The 23,579-nt window shown below is 43.3% G+C and overlaps 1 protein-coding gene across 5 annotated transcripts in view; it reads right to left on the bottom strand.

Moving 5' to 3' along the window:
* Nucleotides 1-472: 472 nt before the first annotated feature.
* Nucleotides 473-23,579, bottom strand: part of IL34 (interleukin 34) — a 43,876-nt gene continuing 20,769 nt past the window's right edge. For 2 of the 5 annotated variants that reach the window (XM_075576584.1, XM_075576586.1), the window contains exons 2-7: nucleotides 21,960-22,133; nucleotides 11,768-11,868; nucleotides 10,930-11,007; nucleotides 8,437-8,598; nucleotides 6,793-6,947; nucleotides 473-6,352 (exon numbers count right to left, since the gene is read on the bottom strand). In XM_075576584.1, the coding sequence (XP_075432699.1) occupies nucleotides 6,289-6,352; nucleotides 6,793-6,947; nucleotides 8,437-8,598; nucleotides 10,930-11,007; nucleotides 11,768-11,868; nucleotides 21,960-21,987 (588 nt within the window). In that variant the 5' untranslated portion in view covers nucleotides 21,988-22,133 and the 3' untranslated portion in view covers nucleotides 473-6,288. Of the gene's footprint in view, nucleotides 6,948-8,436; nucleotides 8,599-10,929; nucleotides 11,008-11,767; nucleotides 11,869-21,959; nucleotides 22,134-23,579 lie in introns of all 5 variants that reach the window. The other 3 variants (XM_075576585.1, XM_075576588.1, XM_075576587.1) reach the window with 3 other exon arrangements.

Here is a 23,579-nt window from a genome sequence, read left to right on the forward strand (position 1 = left end):
GCAGGAGAGATTTGTTTCCTTTTGTCTCTTCAATATAACCTTTATTGGGTACTGAGTTACGGACAATACTTGCTAGCGTTGTTTGGCTACCCCTGCTGCTACTTAATATACTGGATCAGGAGCAGTGTAGGCTGAAGGAGCCCCACGAAGCAAGCCCCCATCTTCCAGAGTAGTAACATGTACCCTAAACACGCCCTGCTTATATGATTAGTACTTCTTGTACGTGCAATCATTTACACTTTATTACTGTCACAATATAAGTACTTTTTTACGCTGTGAGAGTCGTGCGCTTTGTTCTTTTTCTCTTCTAAATGATAATGTGCTTTTTACATAACTAGGTGCCATTAAAATGGGGCTCAGTCCAACTATTTATTTCCCTTCAATTGCAAAAGGGTTATTAGGATGAAATGATATCCAAAAAGAAGCAAACGATAGATAAAATAAAAATCACTAGTCACATAGAGACCTAAAGATTGGAATATCACAACGTTTAATCAGTTAAAAAAAACAGTAAGGAGGCACTTAAAGAAACCAAGCGAATAAGTCATGTTATTACAAAAATATATACGTTGCAAAGATATCTTCAACACTTCATAAAAATATCATTATTAGCGCTTCTGTTGAAAGATCAGAAACTGGTAATTGTGTATTTGCAGCTTGTTTTCACCTTAACCCGGGGGGGCTCAACTCCAGTCCTCAGGGGCCACCAACAGGTCAGGTTTTCAGGATATCCCTGCTTCAGCACAGGTGGCTCAATCCGTCCCTGCTTCAGCACAGGTGGCTCAAGCAGTGGCTTGGTCTTGGACCGAGCCACTGATTGAGTCACCTGAGCTGAAGCTGAGATAGCCTGAAAACCTGACCTGTTGGTGGCCCCTGAGGACAGGAGTGGAGAACCTCTGCCTTAACCCCTTCAATAAAGGAGGTAACATTTGTTCTCTGCCCTGGAAATTTAACATTCAATGTACTGGCAACCGGGGGGAGGGGGTCTCCCCCGGAACCAGAAAGGTTCTGTAAACACATACCCCACCCCACGTCGTCCCCCCAAAAACCAAGCCATTCCCTTTAGAAGCCTATGGCTGTTTAACACATATTGTAATTATAATGTTAATATCTTGCCCCCCGAGCATGTGCTGCCCCTTAAATCAGCTGTTCAAGCGATATCCTACATGTGTGGGGTTTTTTTTTTATTTAAATAAATCAGTTCTGTACTAGGAGAAAATACTTGAAGCATTTAAAAAAAAATGTTTTAAAGACATTTTTAATGTTTCTAATGTAGGAAGCATTTCCAAAGTGACAGCCCCCTTCCCCTTCTGATAGGCTCTGGCTCTTGAGACCCGCCCTCTCCCTAACAGTGAACCAATTGTATCTAGTAACCGCCAAATCAATCAAATTCCAGGAGTACATTGCCCACAATGCTGTGCAAGAACTGAATGAAATAACCCTGAGCAAGCGATTGATTACAGGAGAACAGATCGATCTGCAGCTTAGCGAATCACTTGTCAGTGTGCAGATTGTTTTGATGCACATATTGAATGGGGAAAAAATATATATATATATTTATTTTATTTTTTTAAACGGCAGCTTGAACTGCAGCTTTAAAAATCATGATCATCTCAAGCTTCTGAAGTAACCTTTACTGCACTGGGCTCTGGTGAGAGCTTCATTTTAACCTCCCGTACAATTAACATTTCAAATGCTTATATCTCCTGAATAGCGCATCAGATTTAAAGCAGCATTTCCAAATGAGGTTTGGTTGTTTTTTTGCCCTAGGTTTCAAGCAGACGGCCTCCGGAGCTGAACCACGTTCATCCCCGCTCCACGACCCCTCCTGCCTCCCAAAATACATACATCAATATACTGTAGCGGTTTATAGTTCCTGTGGACCAATAGGAAACCACAATGTCATCCCTTGTGGCTTCCTGTTGTCCCGCATGACGCGGGACCTTTAAACAGGATTGAGAGTAACCGGCAGCACGATTAGAGGTATCTCGGGGAGCAGGGGACCCCCACAGCTGGAATTAACACGGCTCAGCCCCAGAGACCCTCTGCTTCCCATGGAAATGTTGTTGTTGTTTTTCCTGGGTTTGAAATGGGGGGTCTCGAGCTGAACAGCGCTGATTTCAGCTGCCGGGACCCCCTGCTTCCCATGACACTTACATCGGAAGGTGCTGCTCGGACGCACAAAATGTCCTGCGTCTCACCGGCCAAAAGGAAGCCGCGTGGACCTTTAAAGAGAAGTGAGACCCCGGCATCACCTTCAGATGCAAGTATCTCACGGAGCAGAGGGGTTTCCGGAGCTGAAAATCAACACGGTTCAGCTTTAGAGACCCCCTGATTCCCACCTAGAAGGGGGACTTTTTTTTTTTTAATGGCAAAGGAAATGGTTCTTTAAAAAAAATAAAAACAGCCTTGGAAAGGGCAAGAAACAAAACCCTGCGAGCTGCAGCTTTAAATAGGAAAGCGTTGTTTTTTTTAGTCAGGTAAGTGGGGTTGCACCTGTAATTATCCATGTCACGATAGAAGAATACGAGGACACGCCCTGCAACCCTCTCTATAGCTAATCCTCTGGGTTTAGAGTTACCCATTCCTGGCAAAGAAAATGAAAACCCACATTGAGTGCCAGAGCCCAGCGACGCGTTGCTTTGCAAGGGGTACAGTCATTATTTTTTGGGGTGTACATTCATTATTTCTTGGGGTGTACATTCATTATTTCTTGGGGTGTACATTCATTATTTCTTGGGGTTTTGGTGCATGAAATGATGCAGCAGATAAAGAAATAAGAAAAATATTTTGTACAACATGTAAAAAAAAACAACAAAAAAAACATTTTAATACATAAATCTCTTGGCAGGACGATGATTATCCTCTGTAATGTAATTGTCCCCAAGTCCTAAATGAATTGGGGTATTAGTAGAAATCTTGGCTACCTGTTCTGGATCCACAGATGGGTTAAAAAAAAAAGTTTGCGTAAATATATCAACGTACTTAAGGCCATGTTTACTAAGCAGTGCTGTTCCATGAGGCGCCTTGCGGACCATTCAAGTGAATGGACTGTAACATAACGTCTGGCGCCAGAAAGTGTCTTATGGAATAGCACTGCTTAGGCACTATGGGCCATAATACTAATATTGAAGGCCGCGCTTATAGTCTCGGCGACGTCACGTGAAAACGAATGTATTGCATCCGTTGCGTGCGCATATAGTAGGAGCGGCGCGACGGCTTGGTCGTGATCGCTGGAAGTCAATTTGATTTTTTTCAGTGACGTCAGTGTCGCCGTCGCTATAAGCGCTGCCAAATGTGGATGTATATCTTTATTTAGATAGCGCCCACAGTATATTCCGCGCTTTGCAAGAGAGACAATACAGTGCAGGCAATTATAATACAATAAGTGCAAAACAAGATCAGACTATAGGAAAGGAAATCCCTGCCCCGCAGAGCTTACAATCTAAGTGCTATGATGGGAGACTTACAGAGACAGCAGGTGCGGGAATAAGTGCAGTAGATGGCAGTGCTTGGTCACAATGGTTAGAAGGAGCAACTGTGGGTGTGGGACAGTGGCCACGAGTCTCTAAAACGCTCCATTTAAGATGTGAGTTTTAAGGTTTGTCTTCAAGGTGGGGAGAGAAGGTGCTTGGTGTGTACGGAGTGTGGGGGAGTTCCACAGGCAAGGGACAGCGAGGGAAAGGTGCTGCAGGAGGAGGGGGCCCGCTGCCAGCATGCCGCACAGGGCAGCCGAAGGTAAGGCCGGCCCTGCGAGATGAGCAGGTGCAAAGCGAGAGATCAAAGCTGATATGTAAGAAGGAGCAGGTGAGGGGAGAGCATTGGAGGTAAGCAGAAGTTTGTGGGTGATCCGAAACTTGATGGGAAGCCAAGAGAGGGACTTAAGGAGGGGAGGAACAGAGACTGGGGAGAAAGTGCAATTATTCTAGCAGCAGAATTTTGGATAGATTGCAGGGGAGAAAGTTGTAAGGAAGGCCTGCTAGCAGTATGTTACAATAATCCAGACAGGAAAGGATAAGGGCGTGCATTAGAGGTTTAGCAGTAGCTTTACAGAGGAAATGGGGGATCTTGGCAATATTACAGAAGAAGAAGCAGCGACACATTTTAGCTGTGCTGTGGATGGAGAAGGAAAGGGAGGAGTCCAATGTCACCCCTAGACAATGTGCGTTGGAGACAAGATAGATATCATTTACAGTGATGGAAAAGGGTGGCTATTAGGCCACATTTAGGGTGAAATATGAGGAGCTCAGTTTAAGACATATTAAGTTTAAGGCAACAGAAACACGATAGGGCTTTATTGCAAATACCAAGGGAGTTTAGAAGATGAAGAGGGTGGTCGACAGTATCGGAGGCAGCAGAGAGATGGAGTAGGATTAGTAGGGGAAAATTACCATGTGATTTTGCCAGATTGTAAAGGGTCCAGAAGGGCATATGAATTAAGAAACGTGATCATGAGATGGTCTAACAGTCTGGAGGCAAAAAGGTAGGATGGATACAGGGAGGTAGACAGTAAGGCAAGTAGGGTCTAGGGTGTTTTTGAGAATAGGTGTGACCACCCGCATGCTTAAAGGAAGAGGGGAAAAGTGTCAGAGGACAGGGACGAATTGAAGATATGGGTGAGAGTGGGAGCAGTACGAGTTCTGATAAAGTGTGAGGGGACGGGATCGCGAGGGCGTGTGGTAAAGAGAGAAGAGACATCAACTTCGAAAACTTCCAACTCTGTAACAGGAGACAAGGAGCCGAGGTAGAAGCAGAGAGGAGGGGGATGGACAGAAGGCATCTCATGGTGGATAGCATCCACCTTCCCTATAAAGTGGTCGGCAAAGGCTGGAGGATTTAGTTTCTGTAAAATACGGTAACTTGGCACAGAAGACCATGTGCTATTTGCCCCCATTCTCTTGGTATGACTGGGGAATATAGTGCAACCAGCAACATCATTGATCCAATAAATATACTGAGACCACTGATATTGAGACAGGCCATAGGATTCAAATGCATAATCACTTTTTTCAACCAGCAGGAGAGTGATTACATAATAGCATTTGAGAAGGGCAGATAACAGGCAAGGGAGTACTGACGTTTTAACTGGCGAGTTAATCTTTTTTTTAAGGTTATTGCCCAGTTGTCGGCATTAGGAGGGTTCCAGCTGCAAAATAAGACTGACATTTGACAGCTACTGTATAGAGTTTGCAGCTTCTTTTAGTTTCAGCTTGAACGGCTGCTTTCAGCGACTCCAAAATCAATGAAATTGGAGCGGGTCTTTCTTTCAATAGAGATGCTTCTTGTGGCATCTCTCATAAGCCGCAGTCTGCCATTCATTCTGGTGTAAATTTTTGTTTAAAAGCAGCATCCTCTGCGTTTCATGCAGTGCGGCAAGATCGTTTTCAGCGAAAGCACAGGATGGACAAACAAACAACTGGACAAGGGTATCCAACAGCTGTGGTCATGCAGGGGTACTGCAGGGGTCATGCTGCCGCATGGCTGGTCAAGCTGCTGTAGAGTTGGGGTTCATGCGGCCGTATAACTGGGGTTCATGCTGCTGTGGTAAGCTCACATCGCCATTATATAGCTGAGAGGGAAATAAAAGCAAGATAAACATGTGAGAGTCAAATGCATGCATCGCATTGAACCACAGCTGCCAACCTTTAAAAAAAAGCTCACACCAAGGAGAATTTCTCCTACAAAAGAGCAGGGAGAGAAAGAACGGGAGGTTTAGGAGTGTAAGACAAGGAGGTTTGCAGAGTGAGAGTGGTAGACACACCAGCAATGCATAAAAAGGCTTTCTAGAACATCATAATAACATTCTTTGCAAAATACATCACGCCTCTCCAGCGACATACAGTATGGGTCAGCACAGCCATATGGCATACTGGCACTGAAAGGGTTATCCGGACAAAAGCATTAGAACGCTGCATATCTCAGACAGGGTCAATATTTAGCAAATAGTGGCCACTACCTGTTATAGCTGCTGGCCCTCCTAACCCCTACATCTGATACTATTTAACCCCACCGCACACATTCACTATTGTACACTGATACATATACAGACACATTGATGCAGTTGAATACACAGTGCTGATGTTCTGGTGCTGCAAGCCTGTTTATATGGGTGCGACACCCATGACTATACTTATGCTCCTCTTCCATCTGTTCCTTGTCACAGTGTCTGCCACTTTTCTTGACCCTCCTCTGGTTTGCAGAAGAGAAACAAATTAAATATATACCTCAACTAGATTTATCACTTACATGTGATGCGTAACAACCATACCGGCTAACAAGTGAACGTTTTTATCGGGGACATTTGGGAGGAATACGAGAGAGATCGGCTCTGTTAGAGCATGGAAATGGTTTCCTGGAAAAAAAAGTAGAAAACAAATAAAACTTGTTCCCTGAAAATTATATAACAAACAACAGAGAACCCCAAATGCTACATCCAATATGTCAAAAATTGTGTTGTTTTTCCCTGAAAATTACCAAGAGTTGACCAGTATGCATACAACATGTTTTGCATTTTGCAATGGAACCAACATTTCGATCCAAGTGAAGATCTTCTTCTGGACCACTCGTGTCAATTGCTTATCTAGTCGTCTGTTGAGCAGTATCTGTTTTTGGTTGGGGTTTTTTGTTTCAACGGTGAAGCTATGCTGTGCAAATTCATATATCTATGGTCTTGTTTCTCCACCGTTTGCAGAATCGCAAAGTGGCCCAGGAAAACTCTTAACTCTCTCTTTTTTTTTTGATCATTGGTAACAGTCTGAGCTTTCACAAAATGTTTCTCCCTCGGACGCTGACCTTGGATTACACAGCCTACACTCCTCTTCATACAGTAAGTGAAAGACTTTGAAGCAGTTATCCAGCAGCGCCTTTGGGCGAACCGGTTTCCTTGTTTCCGTCTCCTTTTTCAATGTTACCAAAACCTCGTTAATAATCTCACTATCCACCTGGTGCTGAGGAAAAAAAATAAAAGATTATGTCAGGAACGTATGCGGCTTTAACCTGCATGCAGTACGTACACAGTTTCAAATATATCGTTTTTAGAAATTGGGTTTACACGTACTTTTTTTTCTTATTTTTTTTATCCTAGTCACTTAATTCACTGAAATAATTTGGATTTGTTTTTACATTTCTCAGAAATATAGAAGTAAAATAATTTTTAGCCTGGCCTCTTTAATAGGGCAAACCCCCCTGGGACTGACGTGTATTAATGGCAGAGACCTGTTTAAGAGGGATACATCTGGGGGATTGATACCTCTTTGATAAGGACAGGATGGGCTAAGGGAGAAGAAAACATTTGATGTATGCATTCAGAGGCCCCCCAGGAAGACCATTTGTAAATACAGCTCAACCCCCTTATAACGCTGTTCTTGGGGTCCAAAGAATCACATTTATGGATTCATAAATACCAAAATTGGGAGCCATGCTTCACATCGCGTTATAAGCGGATTCGCGTTGTAACGGATCGCGCTATAACAGGGTTGATCTGTATTTCCCTGAGAAACAAAAGAAGCCACCTGTTTTCGCATGGCTAGATTAGTTGAAGGGAGCCAATTAGATTGTTTAATGGTTAACAGAAGGTTTTTTTTGCCCACCCACATGGCAGTGTTCCTTTACACACGTCCTACAGATGAGGCCAGATTCGTCTGCATCCTGCGCTTCACTTGGAGTGGGTGGACCGCAGCCCAAGTGCAGCTTGATTGCAGACCAGTGCAGCGCAGGGGGAGTTTCCCATAAGGATTAACACAGCGGGGGTCCGCGCTCCTGTATGGGAGTCCCGCAGCGTTCGTCCTACCGGAACGCCGCCAGGCTGGAAGATCTGCGCAGAGAGAGCGCGGAGATGAATGCGGTTCAGCTCCGGAGACCCCTTGCTATGTAATAGAAACTGCACGATGACTGTAAGAGCTGTGCAGGGAGACAGAGAGAGGGGCCGCTTCTCTCCACGCAGCTCTTATACTGGTGGAGGCCCGGTAATATTAACGCGGCGGGCGTTCTATTCAGAAGCAGGGACCCCGCTGCTTTAATCCTTACGGGAAATTAGTGTACGGAGAGTTTGGGGAAGCCGCGATCGGACCGCGGTCAGGCTCCCTTCAGCTGCAGTTTCCTTGCGCTCAAATGGCGAGTGCCTCTGGGGGACCAGGATGGTGACCACGTGATCGATTGAGGTAGTGATCACGTAGTCGCCACTAGCCCCCCCAATGGTGTGAGCGGAAGTGGAAGGGGCTTACTTAAAAACTAGCATTCATAGCACGGCGTTCCCTAAACGTCATAAGGGCCCGGGTTAAACATATCGTTTAGTACGATGGCCGGCAAGATGGGATATGCCTAGCGCCTTACACTTTATTGCAACCTGCGTCATATTGCAACGACCTTCTAGAACATTTAATGCAGATACTACAGATCAGGACAAAACGTCATTGACATGCAGAGTATGCATAGTACCTCCGTTTCTGGTAAGAAGCTTTTTAAGATACTCAAAAGGTCTGTGATATAACCGAACGAGGGATGTCTGCCCGGCAACACTTCCTTGATTTTGAACAGTACTCTTTCATTTACAATACCCCAAAGGTAGCGCAACTCCTTCACCGTGATTCCCTGGTTGATCTGCAAGGGAGAGAATGACAACATCACAATCATTTATGTCCATCTAGGGCCGACAGTGTATTCTGAACCACATAATGTATCCCGGTCCCGAACAGAGCTCACACGTTAGCTGCCCAGGGGGCCTGCGGTCCAGCATTTCCTACGTCTCCCTATCCTCCTCTATTACACAATAACGGCTGTACTTATCTGTTTGTAATACATTGCAGGCCCCCCTGGTAGCTAAAGGCTTAAAGAGCTGGCACTAGGTTTCAAAGGGGTGTTTATCAGAGTCCCACTGAAGAGCCCCAAAACATTTCCCTTCTACAAATCCCCTTTTTCATTATCCTGATCACAAACAGTATTTTTCTGTTTCAGAGAACTATAGATATAGGTAAAAAGACGAGTATATACGTAATATATACACACACACATCAGTTTTTCTTTTTGACGGGATCCTACAAAATAATGATTCTTTAAAAACGACTTTCTAGCTCAGCCCCGATCCCTATTACATTGAAGCTGCTGCGGCTGCTGCATTCTTTGCATAGTTACAGTAGATGGAAAGTCCCTAACTAAAAATCTGCAAGGTCTGAAGTGGCATCAAGATAACGTTCTGTAACATCCGCTGCAGCTGTTCTCCAAAACGTGGTTTCCCGGTATTCGTGCATCGACGCCAAGTTTTCATACATTGGTGTAAAAGAAAAAAAAAAAAGAGTGTGCACAACCACTCATAGTGTAGTATGTATAAAATGTATTGACACAAAAAAGGGTAAGTATTGCACGTACATAAAGGTAAAAGGTTAAACAAGGACTTGGCCTATCTGTGGCGTCTAGTGGAAGATCCACGGGTAATCGGCTCTCACCCAAGACCGCAACGTTTATGACGCGTCAGGTACTCCTCAAGCAAACGGGAGTAAGAGCACGCTAGTCCCAGGCTGGACATGAAACGCGTAGGATCCATTGTCTTTGCCAAAGTTTCCTCAGGACATTTTGTTCCGTTGTCCAAAATGTTTTGCTCCGAAACCATGGGAAACACCAAGTACATTTCACCGGGAGTGTCTAGCCTGGGACGGCGTGCTCTTCCTGCTGTTTTGACGTGAGGAGTATCTGACAGACATCATCGATGTGCACCCCTGCACCAGCCAAGGAAGCACAATGTTTGGTGAATAGCTTGACCCATGGGACACACTGTTGGCCCTTCTGTGGAAGCGGGTATCGGGAGGAGTTGCAGTCTTGGGCGAGTGCCGCTGGTCACCAAACATGTAAATACATTTTATACATACTACACGGAGTGGTTCTGCACTCTTTTTTTCTTTCATCTCTTAGATCCTTGTTGTGGAGCCAACATCTGTGAGGAGCTGCAGACCGGGGGTGACTATCTAATATATATTTTTTCACTGGGCTGGAAGAAATCTTTCTTGGGTTGAGTTTACTTGTGTCTTTTTAGAAGTTTGTAGTAGTTTATGTACGTTTATACACACTGTCAATTCTGTTCAAAGAGTGATCAATCGCCAATGGGCTTTTACATCTATATTTGAGGTATATTTACTTCGATTTCCCCCTTGGATTGTAGAAATCCTTAGAGGTCAATCATCATATATTGAGGACTACAGTATTTAAAGTTTCGACAGTGCAGCTCGGGCACAGAGGATGAAGTCGCTTCCGGTGACGAAACGCGTCAGGACGCCACGTTGCACGTGGTGACGTCACTCCGGTCCGGGTGCACGTTTTTTCCCCCCCAAAGAATTGAGTGCTGGCGTCAGTCTCTGCAGACGATACTCAGAGGTATACGGAGGTTGGAATCAACTGGAGAAGGCAGTGACGGTAATCCGTGAGATCATCTGCGGAAGTGTGGCTGGTGAGGGATCCAGAACAGCGCGTCACACCAACATGGCTGAGTCCAGTGAGATTCCCCCAGTCCTTCTCTTCCCTGCCTCTCTCCCCCTGCATTGTGAGACTCACATTGTTTATGCCTGCTTACTCCCATCATATATTACACTGGGATTTAACCACCTGCACACCAACGGACCGCTGTACATCTTGGCAGTGACGATCCCACGATTGAGATTTATCGCATATATGCTGTTTATTATTGGATCTCTTGTGAGTGTATGTCCAAGGGACTCTTTTCTTCAATTTTTGATTTTTGCTCAGTTCAAAAAATGACACGAATCCAAGGGTTGGCCTTTCCCGACTCTTGCTCGTATTGGAAGATGTGTTCTTGAGTTTGTCTCAAGCTTCCGAACCAACTTTGAAGTTCGGATTTCTAACCCCCGAACCTGCTCATCTTTACTACAAACACAACAGTACGAGCCTGAGAAACACAAAGGCACAGAAACAGGGCAGATTTACCAGATTGGTGATGTTCTGGCAACGTAGCACCTCTTCATACCTCACGTAAATCTTGTAATCTAGTGGGAAGTATTCTCCCTGTGGCAAGCAAACACAAAGTAATCAGCAGGTTATCGACAGCATGGTTTAATGCCCCCCAACACTACACTGCTCTTGCTTCATCCTGATCTACGTTGGGTCTCTTCTACATATACCACCCCACTCTGCTCTATCCTTCTATACATACCTCCTAAACCTGTTCCATCCATGCGTTTTCTGAAAACAACTCTCCATCCCGCTCCACCAAAGCTATCGCCTATGGACACCACTTCACCCTACATTATCAAGGGCATCCTACATGTACACATCTCTATTACAGTTTATGGAGGGACTCTTTTCTCTAAGAATTCTCTGCTCTAACCAGATGCATGTAGGACAGTGTTTTTCAACCAGGGTTTGTAGTAACCATTGGGTTCCCCGGGCCTCCCTAAAGGTTCCCTGCAATGTTCTGGTCATTTGAAAATTGTATCAAATACAGAAGAATTTACAATGCATCTGATCACAGAGTTGATATTAGAGATGGTTGGGGTTCCTCAGAATTTCACTTAGGGTTCCTTAACCAAAAAAACATTGAAAACCACTGATCGAGGGTCTCTTCCCTCCACATACTGCCTCATCCAGGGGGTCTTATCTTTGTATGTCTCCCTATCCTTTATTATACAATATGTCTGATATTATAATTAACATATGTAGATGCTTTGCTCATTATAATGTAACATCTGAAGTGAACAGGTATTATTACCACGACAATCACTAACACATCACCGTCTCAACTGCATTGGCCAATTATTATAATTACCATATAGATTAAACGCTTATCATACATCAGTCTCTCGTTCAGTGTCTGTGTGGTCTTACAGTCGTTGGATATGATGGCTGCTCTCCCCAGTACAAGTATGCCTGCAACACAGAATGGATTGAGTGATGTCCTGCAGGTCTCAGCCTGATCAGGGGTTAGAGTTAGACAATGCTCTAAAGACTTCACATACTTTGCAGAGCTCTAGGAAGATGACACAAAAAAATGGCTTGTCTAGCAGAGGAGGGGTTAAGTAAAGCAGCCCACACATTGCCACTTTATAAGGGTCTTCATTTCCCCCTCCTTGTACAATCTGGGTATCAGATCTCCATGAGTCAAACAACCATATTCAGTGCATTTAGGGGTGATTAACATATATATTTTTTTACCAACCTCTGACGTGTAGGGGTTAAAAAAAAAGTTAGTTGGTAAACATAGGGACATTTATCAGGTGCCGATATGGGTTATTACACCCGTCCCGGTGTTCACGCCCATTGAAGTGAATGGAAGTTGAGTGATAACCCGTACATTTGATAAATGTGGTCCATAGTGAGATGAGATTTGAGAGGGTATTGATTTCCTCTAATTACTCCTCTTTGTGATAACGCTGAAAAGAAAAGGCCATTGGGGCACTGCATTATTACTGTATATGATAAAATCTTCATTTTTTTTTTTTGTTTCAATTTATTTTTATTGTTTTAGAGAGACATAACAAATATATTGTCCATACAACAAAGAGCATTAACAGTTCATCATCTGAAATAAAATAATTGATATAACACGCGTCTCTCATGAGCTTAACAAAGGATAGAGAAGAACGTAGAAAAGAAAAAAAAGAAGGGTGGGAGGGGTGGAAGGGGGGGGGGGGGTAGGACGAGCCCATTTGTCTGGTATTTCTGTATTTATTTATATAAATGATATATATTTATATATATTTCCCTAGTTTCCTGGCCATATTTCCCAAATTTTGTGAAATTTGTCAGTTTTCTGGTTCAACTGTGCTGTGAGGAGCTAAAATCTTCATTTTTATTAACAAACGTTATTTCACAATAAAAAAAATGCTTTCATATCAAAATGCACATGTATGTATGTATGTATGTATGGCTTTATTTATATAGCACCATTAATGTACATAGCGCTTCACAGCAGTAATATACGTGATCATCATATAAATAACAAATAATATAAATAGCACATAACGGGAAGAAGTGCTTCAGACATAAAAGTAACATTTAGGAAAAGGAGTCCCTGCTCCGAAGAGCTTACAATCTAGTTTGTTGGTAGGAAGAATGTTCAATGACAGTAGGGGTGCATTCTGGTAAGTGCGTCTGCAAGGGGCCAAGCTTTATGTATGAGGTGTTAGGCCGCGACTATAGTGCAGTCGATGGCGACACGACGGGTGCCATCGCCACAGGCGAAAGTTATATTTCCCCGGGCGGCGGCGGCGCGGGTTTCCGGGCATTTGATTGGTTCAAGGGCTGTCACATGAGGCGACAGCCCTTGAAAAATCAAATTTTGCCGGCTACCACTTTCCGCGACCGCGACGTCGCTCCGTCGCGCTTACCATAAGCGCACGCGGTGGCGGCAATGCATTTGTTTTCGGGCGACGTTGCGTCGCCGTCGCATGCACTATAAGCACGGCCTTAATTTTCAGCCATGGAGCTACTCAGATGCTTCCTTAAGCAGTTGTGTTTTGAGGTGGGTCTTAAATGTGGATAGAGGGGGTGCTAGTCGGGTATTGAGGGGAAGGGCATTCCAGAGGTGTGGGGCAGTCAGTGAGAAAGGTTTAAGGCGGGAGAGGGTTTTAGATACAAAAGGGGCAGAGAGAAGACATCCTTGAGCAGAACGCAAGAGTTGGGATTATGTATAGCAAGAAATTAGTGCTGAGATGTAAGGAGGGGGAGAAGAGTGTAAAAGTTAGGAAGAGAATGGAGTGTGATACAGACACTGAGACAGATTTTGGAAATACACTGGCGACACACTTTATTCGAGCTCGGCTAGTCCCACGAATTCGGGTATACCCGGGTGTATTGAGGTTTGTGACTGTTTTCTGCCCGAGTGCATTGAGGTATTTTCCAGGCAGGGATTGAAGCATTTTATTCCCCCTGGCTGCAATACTGCACAGTATATATATATATACTGCATTACAATTCATGAATTTATGCCATCTGGTAGACACGCGAAGCATTGCAGCCTATTAAATCCTAATCATTATCATTTAACAGATCAGCCGCCCATCAGCCAGGCATGAACCCAGGCTGGGAAGGCAAACACAACGGGGCTTGTCAGAGGTGAGGAGCGGCGCATTCCAGGTATCTGCCAGGTACATACTGGGTATTTGCTCAAATAAAGTGTGTCGGTGCAGTAGGAGAGTGATTCTGGCAGCAGCATTTCGGATAGATTATATGAGAGATAGGTGAGAGGCAGGAAGGCCGGACAGCAGGAGATTACAGTAGTCGAGACGGGAGAGAATGAGGGTCTGTGTCAGAGATTTGCAGTCGAGCAATAGAGGAAAGGGCGTATTGTTATATTGCGGAGGAAAAAACGATTGATTTTTGCTACCTTTTGAATGTGAGAAGAGAATGTGAGAGAGGAGTCGAGTGTGATCCCTAGGCAGCGTGCTTGGGCTACTGGATAAATTATAGTGCTTCCAACAGTAATGTGGAAGGAGGTAGTAGGGCCAGTTTTGGGACGAAATATGAGGAGCTCTGTTTTTGCCATGTTAAGTTTAAGTGGGCGGAGGGCCATCCAGGATGATATAGCCAAGAGACCTTCAGAAACTTTGATCTGTACAGCAGGTGTAAGGCCAGGGGTAGAAAAGTAAATGTGTGTGTCATCAGCATAGAGGTGATATTTGAACCCAAGAGATGTGATTAGGTCACCTAGAGAGAGTGTGTAAAGAGAAAAGAGGAGAGGTCCCAGGACAGAGCCCTGGGGTACCCCCACAGAGAGATCGATAGAGGAGGAGGAGGTGTTAGCAAAACAGACACTGAAAGTACGGTGGTAGAGGTAAGAGGAGATCCAGGATAGAGCTTTGTTACGAATGCCAAGAGTATGGAGAATGTGAAGGAGAAGAGGGTGGGCCACAGTATCAAATGCTGCAGAGAGCTCGATTAATATGAGCAGAGTGTAATTACCTCTGTCTTTGGCAGCATGAAGGTCATTAGTTATTTCAGTGAGGGCTGTTTCAGTGGAGTGAGCAGTGCGGAAGCCAGATTGTAGAGGGTCTAGGAAAGAATAGGTGTTGAGAAAATGGAGCAAGCGAGCGAATACAAGACGTTCAAGGAGTTTAGAGGCAAAAGGCAGGAGGGAGACAGGTCGATAGTTAGAAAGACAGGTAGGGTCAAGCTTGCCGTTTTTGAGTAATGGTATAAATGTCTTACTTCACTTCCTGTACATTAATGTATAGGAGTCTCTTTAAAAGTATGTGTTAGGCCTCGTCCATAGTGATCGCAACCGCGAACACGATGGCGTGCGCGGCACGAACAAGAGACAGCTCCTCTATGAGGCCGTCCATACTGCGCGTGATGAAGCGCAATGGCGCATTTCCAAAAGACAAGATTTTTGTCTTTTGACGCGGCGGCCGTGTCACGTGGGCAGTTCAGCCAATGAGGGCGAACCGCCCACGTGATGTCATGGACACGCCTCCACCACGCCTCCCCATCCCTCGCAGCATAGCATTGCCACAGGCCATGGATCGCCTCTGCAACAGGCGCGTGCAACGCCATGTGCTCCGTCGCGCGGCTGCCTGCACTATGGACTTAGCTTTAGTCCATCTAGACTTGTCTTGGTGGGGAAGTGGCTTCTTCGAGGCAAAAGTGGGTTTGTGATACACTAGATCCTCCTGGCTAAAACTCTACAAGTATGACATCCCTTCCTCCCTTCTCTAATTAAATTAACCCTTTACTAAACCAACACACACATATAAGATAGTTAAGAGGGAACTGTCACTGGTAAAAACAATAGTAAAAATACATAAAGTAATGAAAACACATTACTTCATACATTAATATTGTTCACTGAAGGAAAGAAAATAATTGTAATTATCAAAACATCTGCAACCTTGGGCACCTGGTTAAGTGAAATCACATATAAACAAAAATACATCATGATTACCAGGATTATGACAAATATTAACCTCAGTATTTGGGGACCAAACATTTTGTTTTCTTTAGATCTACCAACTGAAGTTGACCAACTGGGTTGAGATGGAACGAAGCAGTCCAAATCGTTTTTCCCGAGTTTACCATTCAAAATCCGTTCTGCGGTGTTAAATCTGCCGACGGATTGTTATAGTTTCAATCCGCGTGGATTCATCCAACACCGCCTTTGGATACAATCCGCGGGTGGATTGTAACAATCCGTCAGCGGCTTGCGGAATCTGTGGAAGGATTGTCGCGTGTTAAAAAAAAAAAATCCGCAAAAAAGTCGAATCGCCATTTTTGAGACTGATCCGCGGGCCAAAGGAACCATCCGAACCAGCCGATCCGAGGCAGATCCAAAGCCGCAAAAAAAATCTGATGACTCTAAATTGTGTAAGGTAATAGAATCAGAGCAGGATGTAATTTCTCTTCTGAAGGACTTTAAGAGACTGGAAACGTGGGCAGGTAAATAGCAGATGAGGTTTAATACAGATAAATGTAAGGTTATGCATTTGGGATGCAAGAATAAAAAGGCAAGTTACAAATTAAATGGATATAAATTGGGGGAATCCTTGCTATAGAAAGATTTAGGAGTGCTTGTAGACAGCAGGCTTCGCAATAGTGCCCAAAGTCAAGCAGTAGCTGCAAAGGCAAACAAGTACTTATCTTGCGTTAAACGGGCAATGGGTGGAAGGGAAGTAAACATAATTATGCCACTTTATAAAGCATTAGTAAGACCACACCTTGAATACAGAGTACAATTTTGGGCACCACTCCTTAGAAAATACATTATGATTGGCTAACCTATCAAAAGAAGCCAAAATAGCCAATCAAATATTATCGATTTGTACAAAAGAGGGCAATAGAACATCAAAGGCCAAAGAAATATGTGCAACATTTCTAAATGACTACAAAGTTATACACAACTATGCCAGATGAAAAATAATTAGGAGAGGCATTTATAAAGGAAGCAGATCTTGCCCAAATCTCACCAACAGATAGAGAGGCGCTAGACAAACCTAGAACATCCCTAGAGGTGCAAGAACCTATCAGCACCCGTAAAAACAAATCACCAGGTCCTGACGGCCTCCGTGCAGAATATTATAAATTATTAAACCCAGTAATAGCAATAACATTAATTAATCTGTACAACCATATAAATGTGACACAAAAATACCGCAAAACTTTAATTTAGCAGAAATAATTGTTCTCCCAAAGGCAGGCAGAGACCCAGAACGACCTTCGTCCTACAGGCCCAAATCTCTGCTGAACCAATATTCCAGAATCCTAACAATATTATACGTAAATCATCTAAAAAAATATACTCCCAAATATAATAATCCTCTGAACAAACTGGTTGTGTTCCTGGGAGACAATGAGTCAGAAGTGTGAGGTCCGTAATAGCGGTAGTGGTGGCCTCAGGGCAATCCAAGGGGAACCATATAATAGTAAACCTCAACGCCGAAAAGGCATTTGATAAAATAACATGAGCGCACATTACCAGAACACTAGAAGCACAAAACGTTGGAGAAAAGTTTATAACGCTAATTCAAACTATATACGACTCACCCAGGGCCTTCATCACAGCGAATGCACTGAACTTGGACCCCTTTGTTCTGCAGTGAGGAACGAGACAGGGATGCCCCTTGTCACCAATGTTATTTGATATCGCATTAGATCCCCTGATTAGACACCTAAAAAAGATGGGAGATTTCAAAGGTGTTCCAATTGGAGATAAAGACCTAAAAATAGCAGCTTTCGCAGACGATATGCTCATCTCAAATCCCCAGGTAAGCAATACCAGCTATTATAGCGGCTATGCCAACATTTAGCAAAATATCAGGTTTAACAATAAACCACAAAAACTCAGAAGCGCTAGCCCTTAACAGCAATAAAAAAATAGAATGGAAGGGGCCTTCCCCTTCAAATTGGCAAAGGATTGTATTACATTTGTAGGTGTGCTGATCCCCAGCAGCTGTACAGAACCAATATAAAACCGGTGTTAGACAATATCACACAAACACTATATAAATGGCTAAATGTAACTTTTCTGGAGAGATGCCATCTTGTAAAGATGACAATTTTCCCTAAAATCCTGTATATTCTCCAGATGCTTCCAATAATATAATATAATAATATAAGAGATAAAGATGGGGAAAAAAACTCTAAATAAATCATTCCAGAGTTGTATATGGACAAACAAAACATCTAGAATAAGTTTGGCACAGCTACAACAACACAAAAGAAACGGAGGTGTAAACTTCCCCGCACTTAGCGTGTATAAAACAGCGTCTCGTCTGAGATATGCGGGGGGCTGGATTAACCACACAAACCGTTTCACAATACAAGAATTAGACCAACAAGTAAGCCCAGATAACAGTTTAAATATTTACTACACGTCATCTAAAAATATCCCAGTATTGATCAAATAAAATCCACTATTATTCAGCACATACACAGCATGGGACCGGGCTAGGAAACCCTCCATCTGCAGAGAGACAAATCGTTACATTAACCGGTTATTATAACCCAACAATTTCAGGAGGGGACCCGTTTGTTGCTTGGGAAACGAAGGGAATATTTGATATAAGACAACATAAGCTAGATCAGCGGTGCGCAAACTGGGGGGGGGGAGAGAATTTCTAAGGGGGGCGCGGCGGTTACAAAGGTGCCGCGCTCTTTCCCACGGCATTTAAATTAAATGCCAGGGGAGGCGTGAGGCCTCTGCAACTCACCTGCTGCCAGCCGGATCTTCGGCGCCGCGTCGCCTGGCAACACGGCGTCAAATGATGCAGCGAGGTCACGTGACGTCACATGACCCGCGACGTCATTTGACACCGAGTCATTGGGAGAGGGATGGCGTGAACGCTTTGGCTCCCGGGCAGGGGGGGCGCAGCTCAAGAAGTTTGCACACACCCAAGCTAGATAATGCAACATACTCGTTCCAAGAGCTAAAAGATAAATATGCACTATTTAACACAGCGGTGCGCAAACTGGGGGGCGCTACCACCAAGGGGGGCGCGAGACTGCCTGCGGAGGGGCGTGTGGTTTACAGAGGCCCCGCGAGCTTCCCGAAGGCACTTAAATTAAGTCCCGGGGGGAGCTGCAGGGCCGCTGTAAACCTTTACTTACTTTGGCTCAACACGCGTAGCCATGGCAAGCCGACGCCGGAGCCAAGGTAAGTGGGGGTGAGGGGTTGAGGTGACCACCGGCAGGGGGGCGCAGGGAAAACAGTTTGCGCCCCCCTGATCTAACACACAGTTTTTTGCATACCTCCAGGCCAGACATTATACAATGGAAATTCTAAACAATTTAACAACACAAGATCGGGATAATCATCTTGACGATCTTTTCCATATGGCGAGTTATAAGAAAACCTCAATCTCAAGTAGCTACCAGTGTTGGAAGAAAACAATTCATTTTGATGACAAGACACATGGGATAGGAGTTTGGCTAATAGACCGCCTGACTCTAAACATGGAAACTATTATAAGTCAGTTTGAAAAGTCGTTAAAAATGATCCCATCTACAATATACCAAGAAATGCACTATAATGTTCTACACCTAAATTTAGATTTCAAGCGCAATTAGCGCCTGATATCAAATGTACGAAGTGTGCAGCCGGTGAGGCAGATCATTTGCATGGTCTGTGGAATTGCTCGGTAATCCAGGAATTCTGGTCACAGATAGGCAAATATTGCAAAGATTCACTAGACAAAAAAAACATTCATATTATAGACTCAGAATATGCCATCTTTCATTTTATAAACCCAGCTACAGAAAGAGAGAGTGCGATCCAAACAGGGACAAGCATGTCCGAAATAGTCCGAAATCCCCCAATTAGAATTTGAATACTTAACAGTCCAAAACAGGGATCAATAAAACAGGGAAAAGACAGACAAGACAGTTGACAATAATATCAAAAGTCGCAAAAGTCGGAGGTTTAAGATACACACCATATAAATAAAGAAGGGGTTTTATGACAACGGGAACAGGCTGATGAGGTTTGAGAGTAAAGGACGGAGGTGCCCGGGTTACTTACCAGGAGTTAGTTATTCAAATTGTGTTTTAACTGGTTGACAACTTACAGTAAGATTGTTATATATTAAATTGTTGTTGGGTGAAGGTTAAAAAAAAATAGGAGGAACTTACAGCATGTATAACTACTGATGCAAGGCAGAATGTATTGAAAATAAGTATGTTTTACCATGTAAGAATGGAAATGTACTGTACAAGATTGTAAGATTTCAAAGAAAAAGGTTTAAAAAAAAGAAAAGACATGATGGTATTAGAGAGAGTGCAGAGAAGAGCCACCAAATTAATAAAGGGGATGGACAATCTAACTTCTGAGGAGAGGCTAGCTAAATTAGATTTATTTACATTAGATAATGAGGCGTCTAAGAGGGGATATGATAACTATATACAAATATATACGGAGATAATACAAGGAGCTTTCAAAAGAACTATTCATCCCACGGGCAGTGCTAAGGACTCGGGGCCATCCCTTAAGGTTGGAGGAAAATAGATTTCATCAGCAACAAAGGAAAGGGTTCTTTACAGTAAGGGCAGTTACAATGTGGAATTCATTACCCATGGAGACTGTGATGGCAGATACAATAGATATGTTGAAAACAAGGTTGGACATCTTGTTAGAAAGGAAAGGTATACAGGGATATACCAAATAAGTGAACCTGGGAAGGATGTCGATCCAGGGAGTAATCTGATTGTCAATTCTTGGAGTCAGGAAGGAATTTATTTTCCCCTTATGAGATATCATTGGATGATATGTCACTGGGGTTTTTGTTTGCCTTCCTCTGGATCAATATACTGTAAGTACAGATATAGGATAAAGTATCTGTCGTCTAAATTTGAACTTGATGGACGTATGTCTTTTTTTAACCTCATCTACTATGTAACTATGTAACTATGTCATGTCTACAGCTGGGTAATATAGTGACTTAGCACTTATCTGGAGCCCCATTCAGGGAATTCTGTGTTTTCATTTCTGTAACCTCCCCCTCCAGTTAAACAAGGGATAGTTTTTAAGATTGCAACATAACTGTCCGTCCGTTAGTTTATTTGAAGCTCATTCTGAGATTTTGAAAAAATACATTTCGGGATAAGGGGTGGGCTGACCACGCATACATCAAAAGGAAATGTATCTTTCCCACTAGAGAACAAAAAGAGGAGAGCAGCGGCAATTTGATACATTTAGTGTTTAATTATTCTCCTTAAGCAGACAAATGAAAAACATTTTTTTTTACGAGACAATTGAACCATTATTTAAAATGACCCTGTCTTGGGGTAAATCGTAAGAACCACAGAGGGAAGTGCTTAGAACGAATTTAACACTTGGAGACACTTAGGGAATTCAACATTTCTTTCAGAGACACGTCTGTTCTTAGTGACTTGCGGTTTTCTATCAAAGACACATGGCTGTGAATCATTATTGTGATTCATGTAATATATGCAAGAATTGAATATAAGGGAAAGTATTCAATTACAGTGACATTTGGTAGAATTCATGATCCTATCAATTGTAGAAGCGCTTTTGTGCAACAACGCGTTGGGGGAACATAGACGGACAATCGGGGACCCTCACTCAGATTTACAGAGCGTGCAGCATTTCAGAGAGGTACACAATAGTGACCCCGATAACTCATCATTTATGGTTTAGAATAGAGCATGTCCCTGAGCTGCCGGGGTAACCGGGGAATGTAAATCCTGCTTCATTTCTACATTGGATATCCAAGGATGTCGCGGATTTATTGACCCCAATCATTTTCTTCCATCTGGTAACTGAAACACTTGATTGACAAACACCCATTCAAAGGCTCCCCTGTAAATGCATTCAATTTCCAAATGAACAATAACTTAGCCACATCTTTGCTTCTAGCACGGTTAGATGCATTTAAGGAAGCCAACTAGACTGTTCAACATTTTGTTTGTAAGTGGTTGTTTCGTGGGCACCTACGTGGGATTACAAAGTGCCACAGTTGATTTAAGCTTTCTCTTGCCAAACTTTCAAGTGCACAGCGTTGCGTTATACTCACAAAGAAATACCACAATCTGGCTCTGCATTGTCACCGTGGGGACAACAACTCTGTTCTTGGTCCGACTGTCCTTTAATCTGCACAGGGGACAAGGCCATCTACTGTATGAACCACCCAGAAAGCCCCCAGCTCGGCCTGTTCTGTGACTGACGCCTTTTTGTTTCTGTCCTTTGTCTGTTGAAATAAGAAACAAGACAGTTACTGTCAGTGTGTGCCCCCTATTACCATATGACAAGCAGAACTCCAGTATAGGGGCACAGCCAAACCGCCGGAATATACAAACTCAGCTCTCCGAAAATGGCCTCACAGCTATACTTCTGTAATATACAGGCATCATTATCTCTGTATGATAGAATAATGCTATCCCACTACATGACGTATTAAAATATAAGCTGCACAGCCATATGATTATAATGCATATATAATGCAAAAATTACAGCTGTCTTAACCCTTGCGCTGCCAAAGGGGCCTGCCGTAACTGTTTTATATGCACAATACATAGCTATTTCATAATGATACACTCACCGTTATCTTTAAAACTTTATATGTACATCTGTCTCACTGTAGTCTACACGTATCTTACAAATATCGGATTACTATTCTTATTACAGGTGTTTTATTTGGATGCTGCGATGAAAATTAAAGACGGTGGCATCAGAGTAAATTGAAAGGGCAAGAAGATGAGAAATACAGACAATGCACTCACGCTGCTATACACACAGTTATCTTTATGTGCTCCCAGCATGGTACTTAAGTGAAGTTTATCTCCATTGGGAAGCAAGTTACTGTATGTGAGTAACATTCTGCCATTAAAGCTGCAGACCAAGCAATACCCTACATGTGTGTGTGTGTGTGTGTGTGTGTGTGTGTGTGTGTGTGTGTGTGTGTGTGTTTTTTTTAAATAAATCAGTTCTGTACTATGAGAAAATATTTGTAGCATTTTATTTATTTTTTTAAACAACTCTGAATATTTCTTTTTTTGTTTCAAACTTTTTTTTAATTCTTTTTCTTAGGCATTAGCAAGTGAGAAACACCACAGAGTAAACACAGAGCCAAAGGTTTGCATACAGGAAAAACGAGGCATTTCACTCTTATTCATTCATCTCTTTGACCTCTATAGCCTCTTTCAATTTTACTTTGAAGTACGGTGTCTCCCCGCCTATCCCCAATTGGGAAAAACAAAAGAATAGATGGAGAACAGGGTAGAAAAAGAAGGGAGAAGGGGAAGAGGGGGAAGAATGGGAGGAAGAGGGGCGGGAAGGAGGGAGTTCAAGGGGTCGGGATTGGCAGGAATAAGGGGGTGAGGGATAAATCCTCTCACTCCAATCCCTCCCGGCCTATCCCATCCGTCGTCAGACACCTCCATCTCTGTTTTGGGAACCTGTTTTTTTTGTTTTTATTTTAATCTGCTTCTCAATTCCAGGACCACAATTCCCATACACTATAAAATAGCTCCATTTTTGATTTAGTAGCGCTGAGAGCTGCTCCATGAGTCTAACCTCGTTAATTCTTCTAATTACTGTGCGTTTTGACGGAACGTTAATTTTCTTCCACGCCGCAGCTATGGAGCAACGAGCCGCGGTGAGAATAAATTATACTAGTTTTCTTAGAGATACCTGT

This window comes from Ascaphus truei, chromosome 19 (assembly GCF_040206685.1).
Source record: "Ascaphus truei isolate aAscTru1 chromosome 19, aAscTru1.hap1, whole genome shotgun sequence".
NCBI lineage: Eukaryota > Metazoa > Chordata > Amphibia > Anura > Ascaphidae > Ascaphus > Ascaphus truei.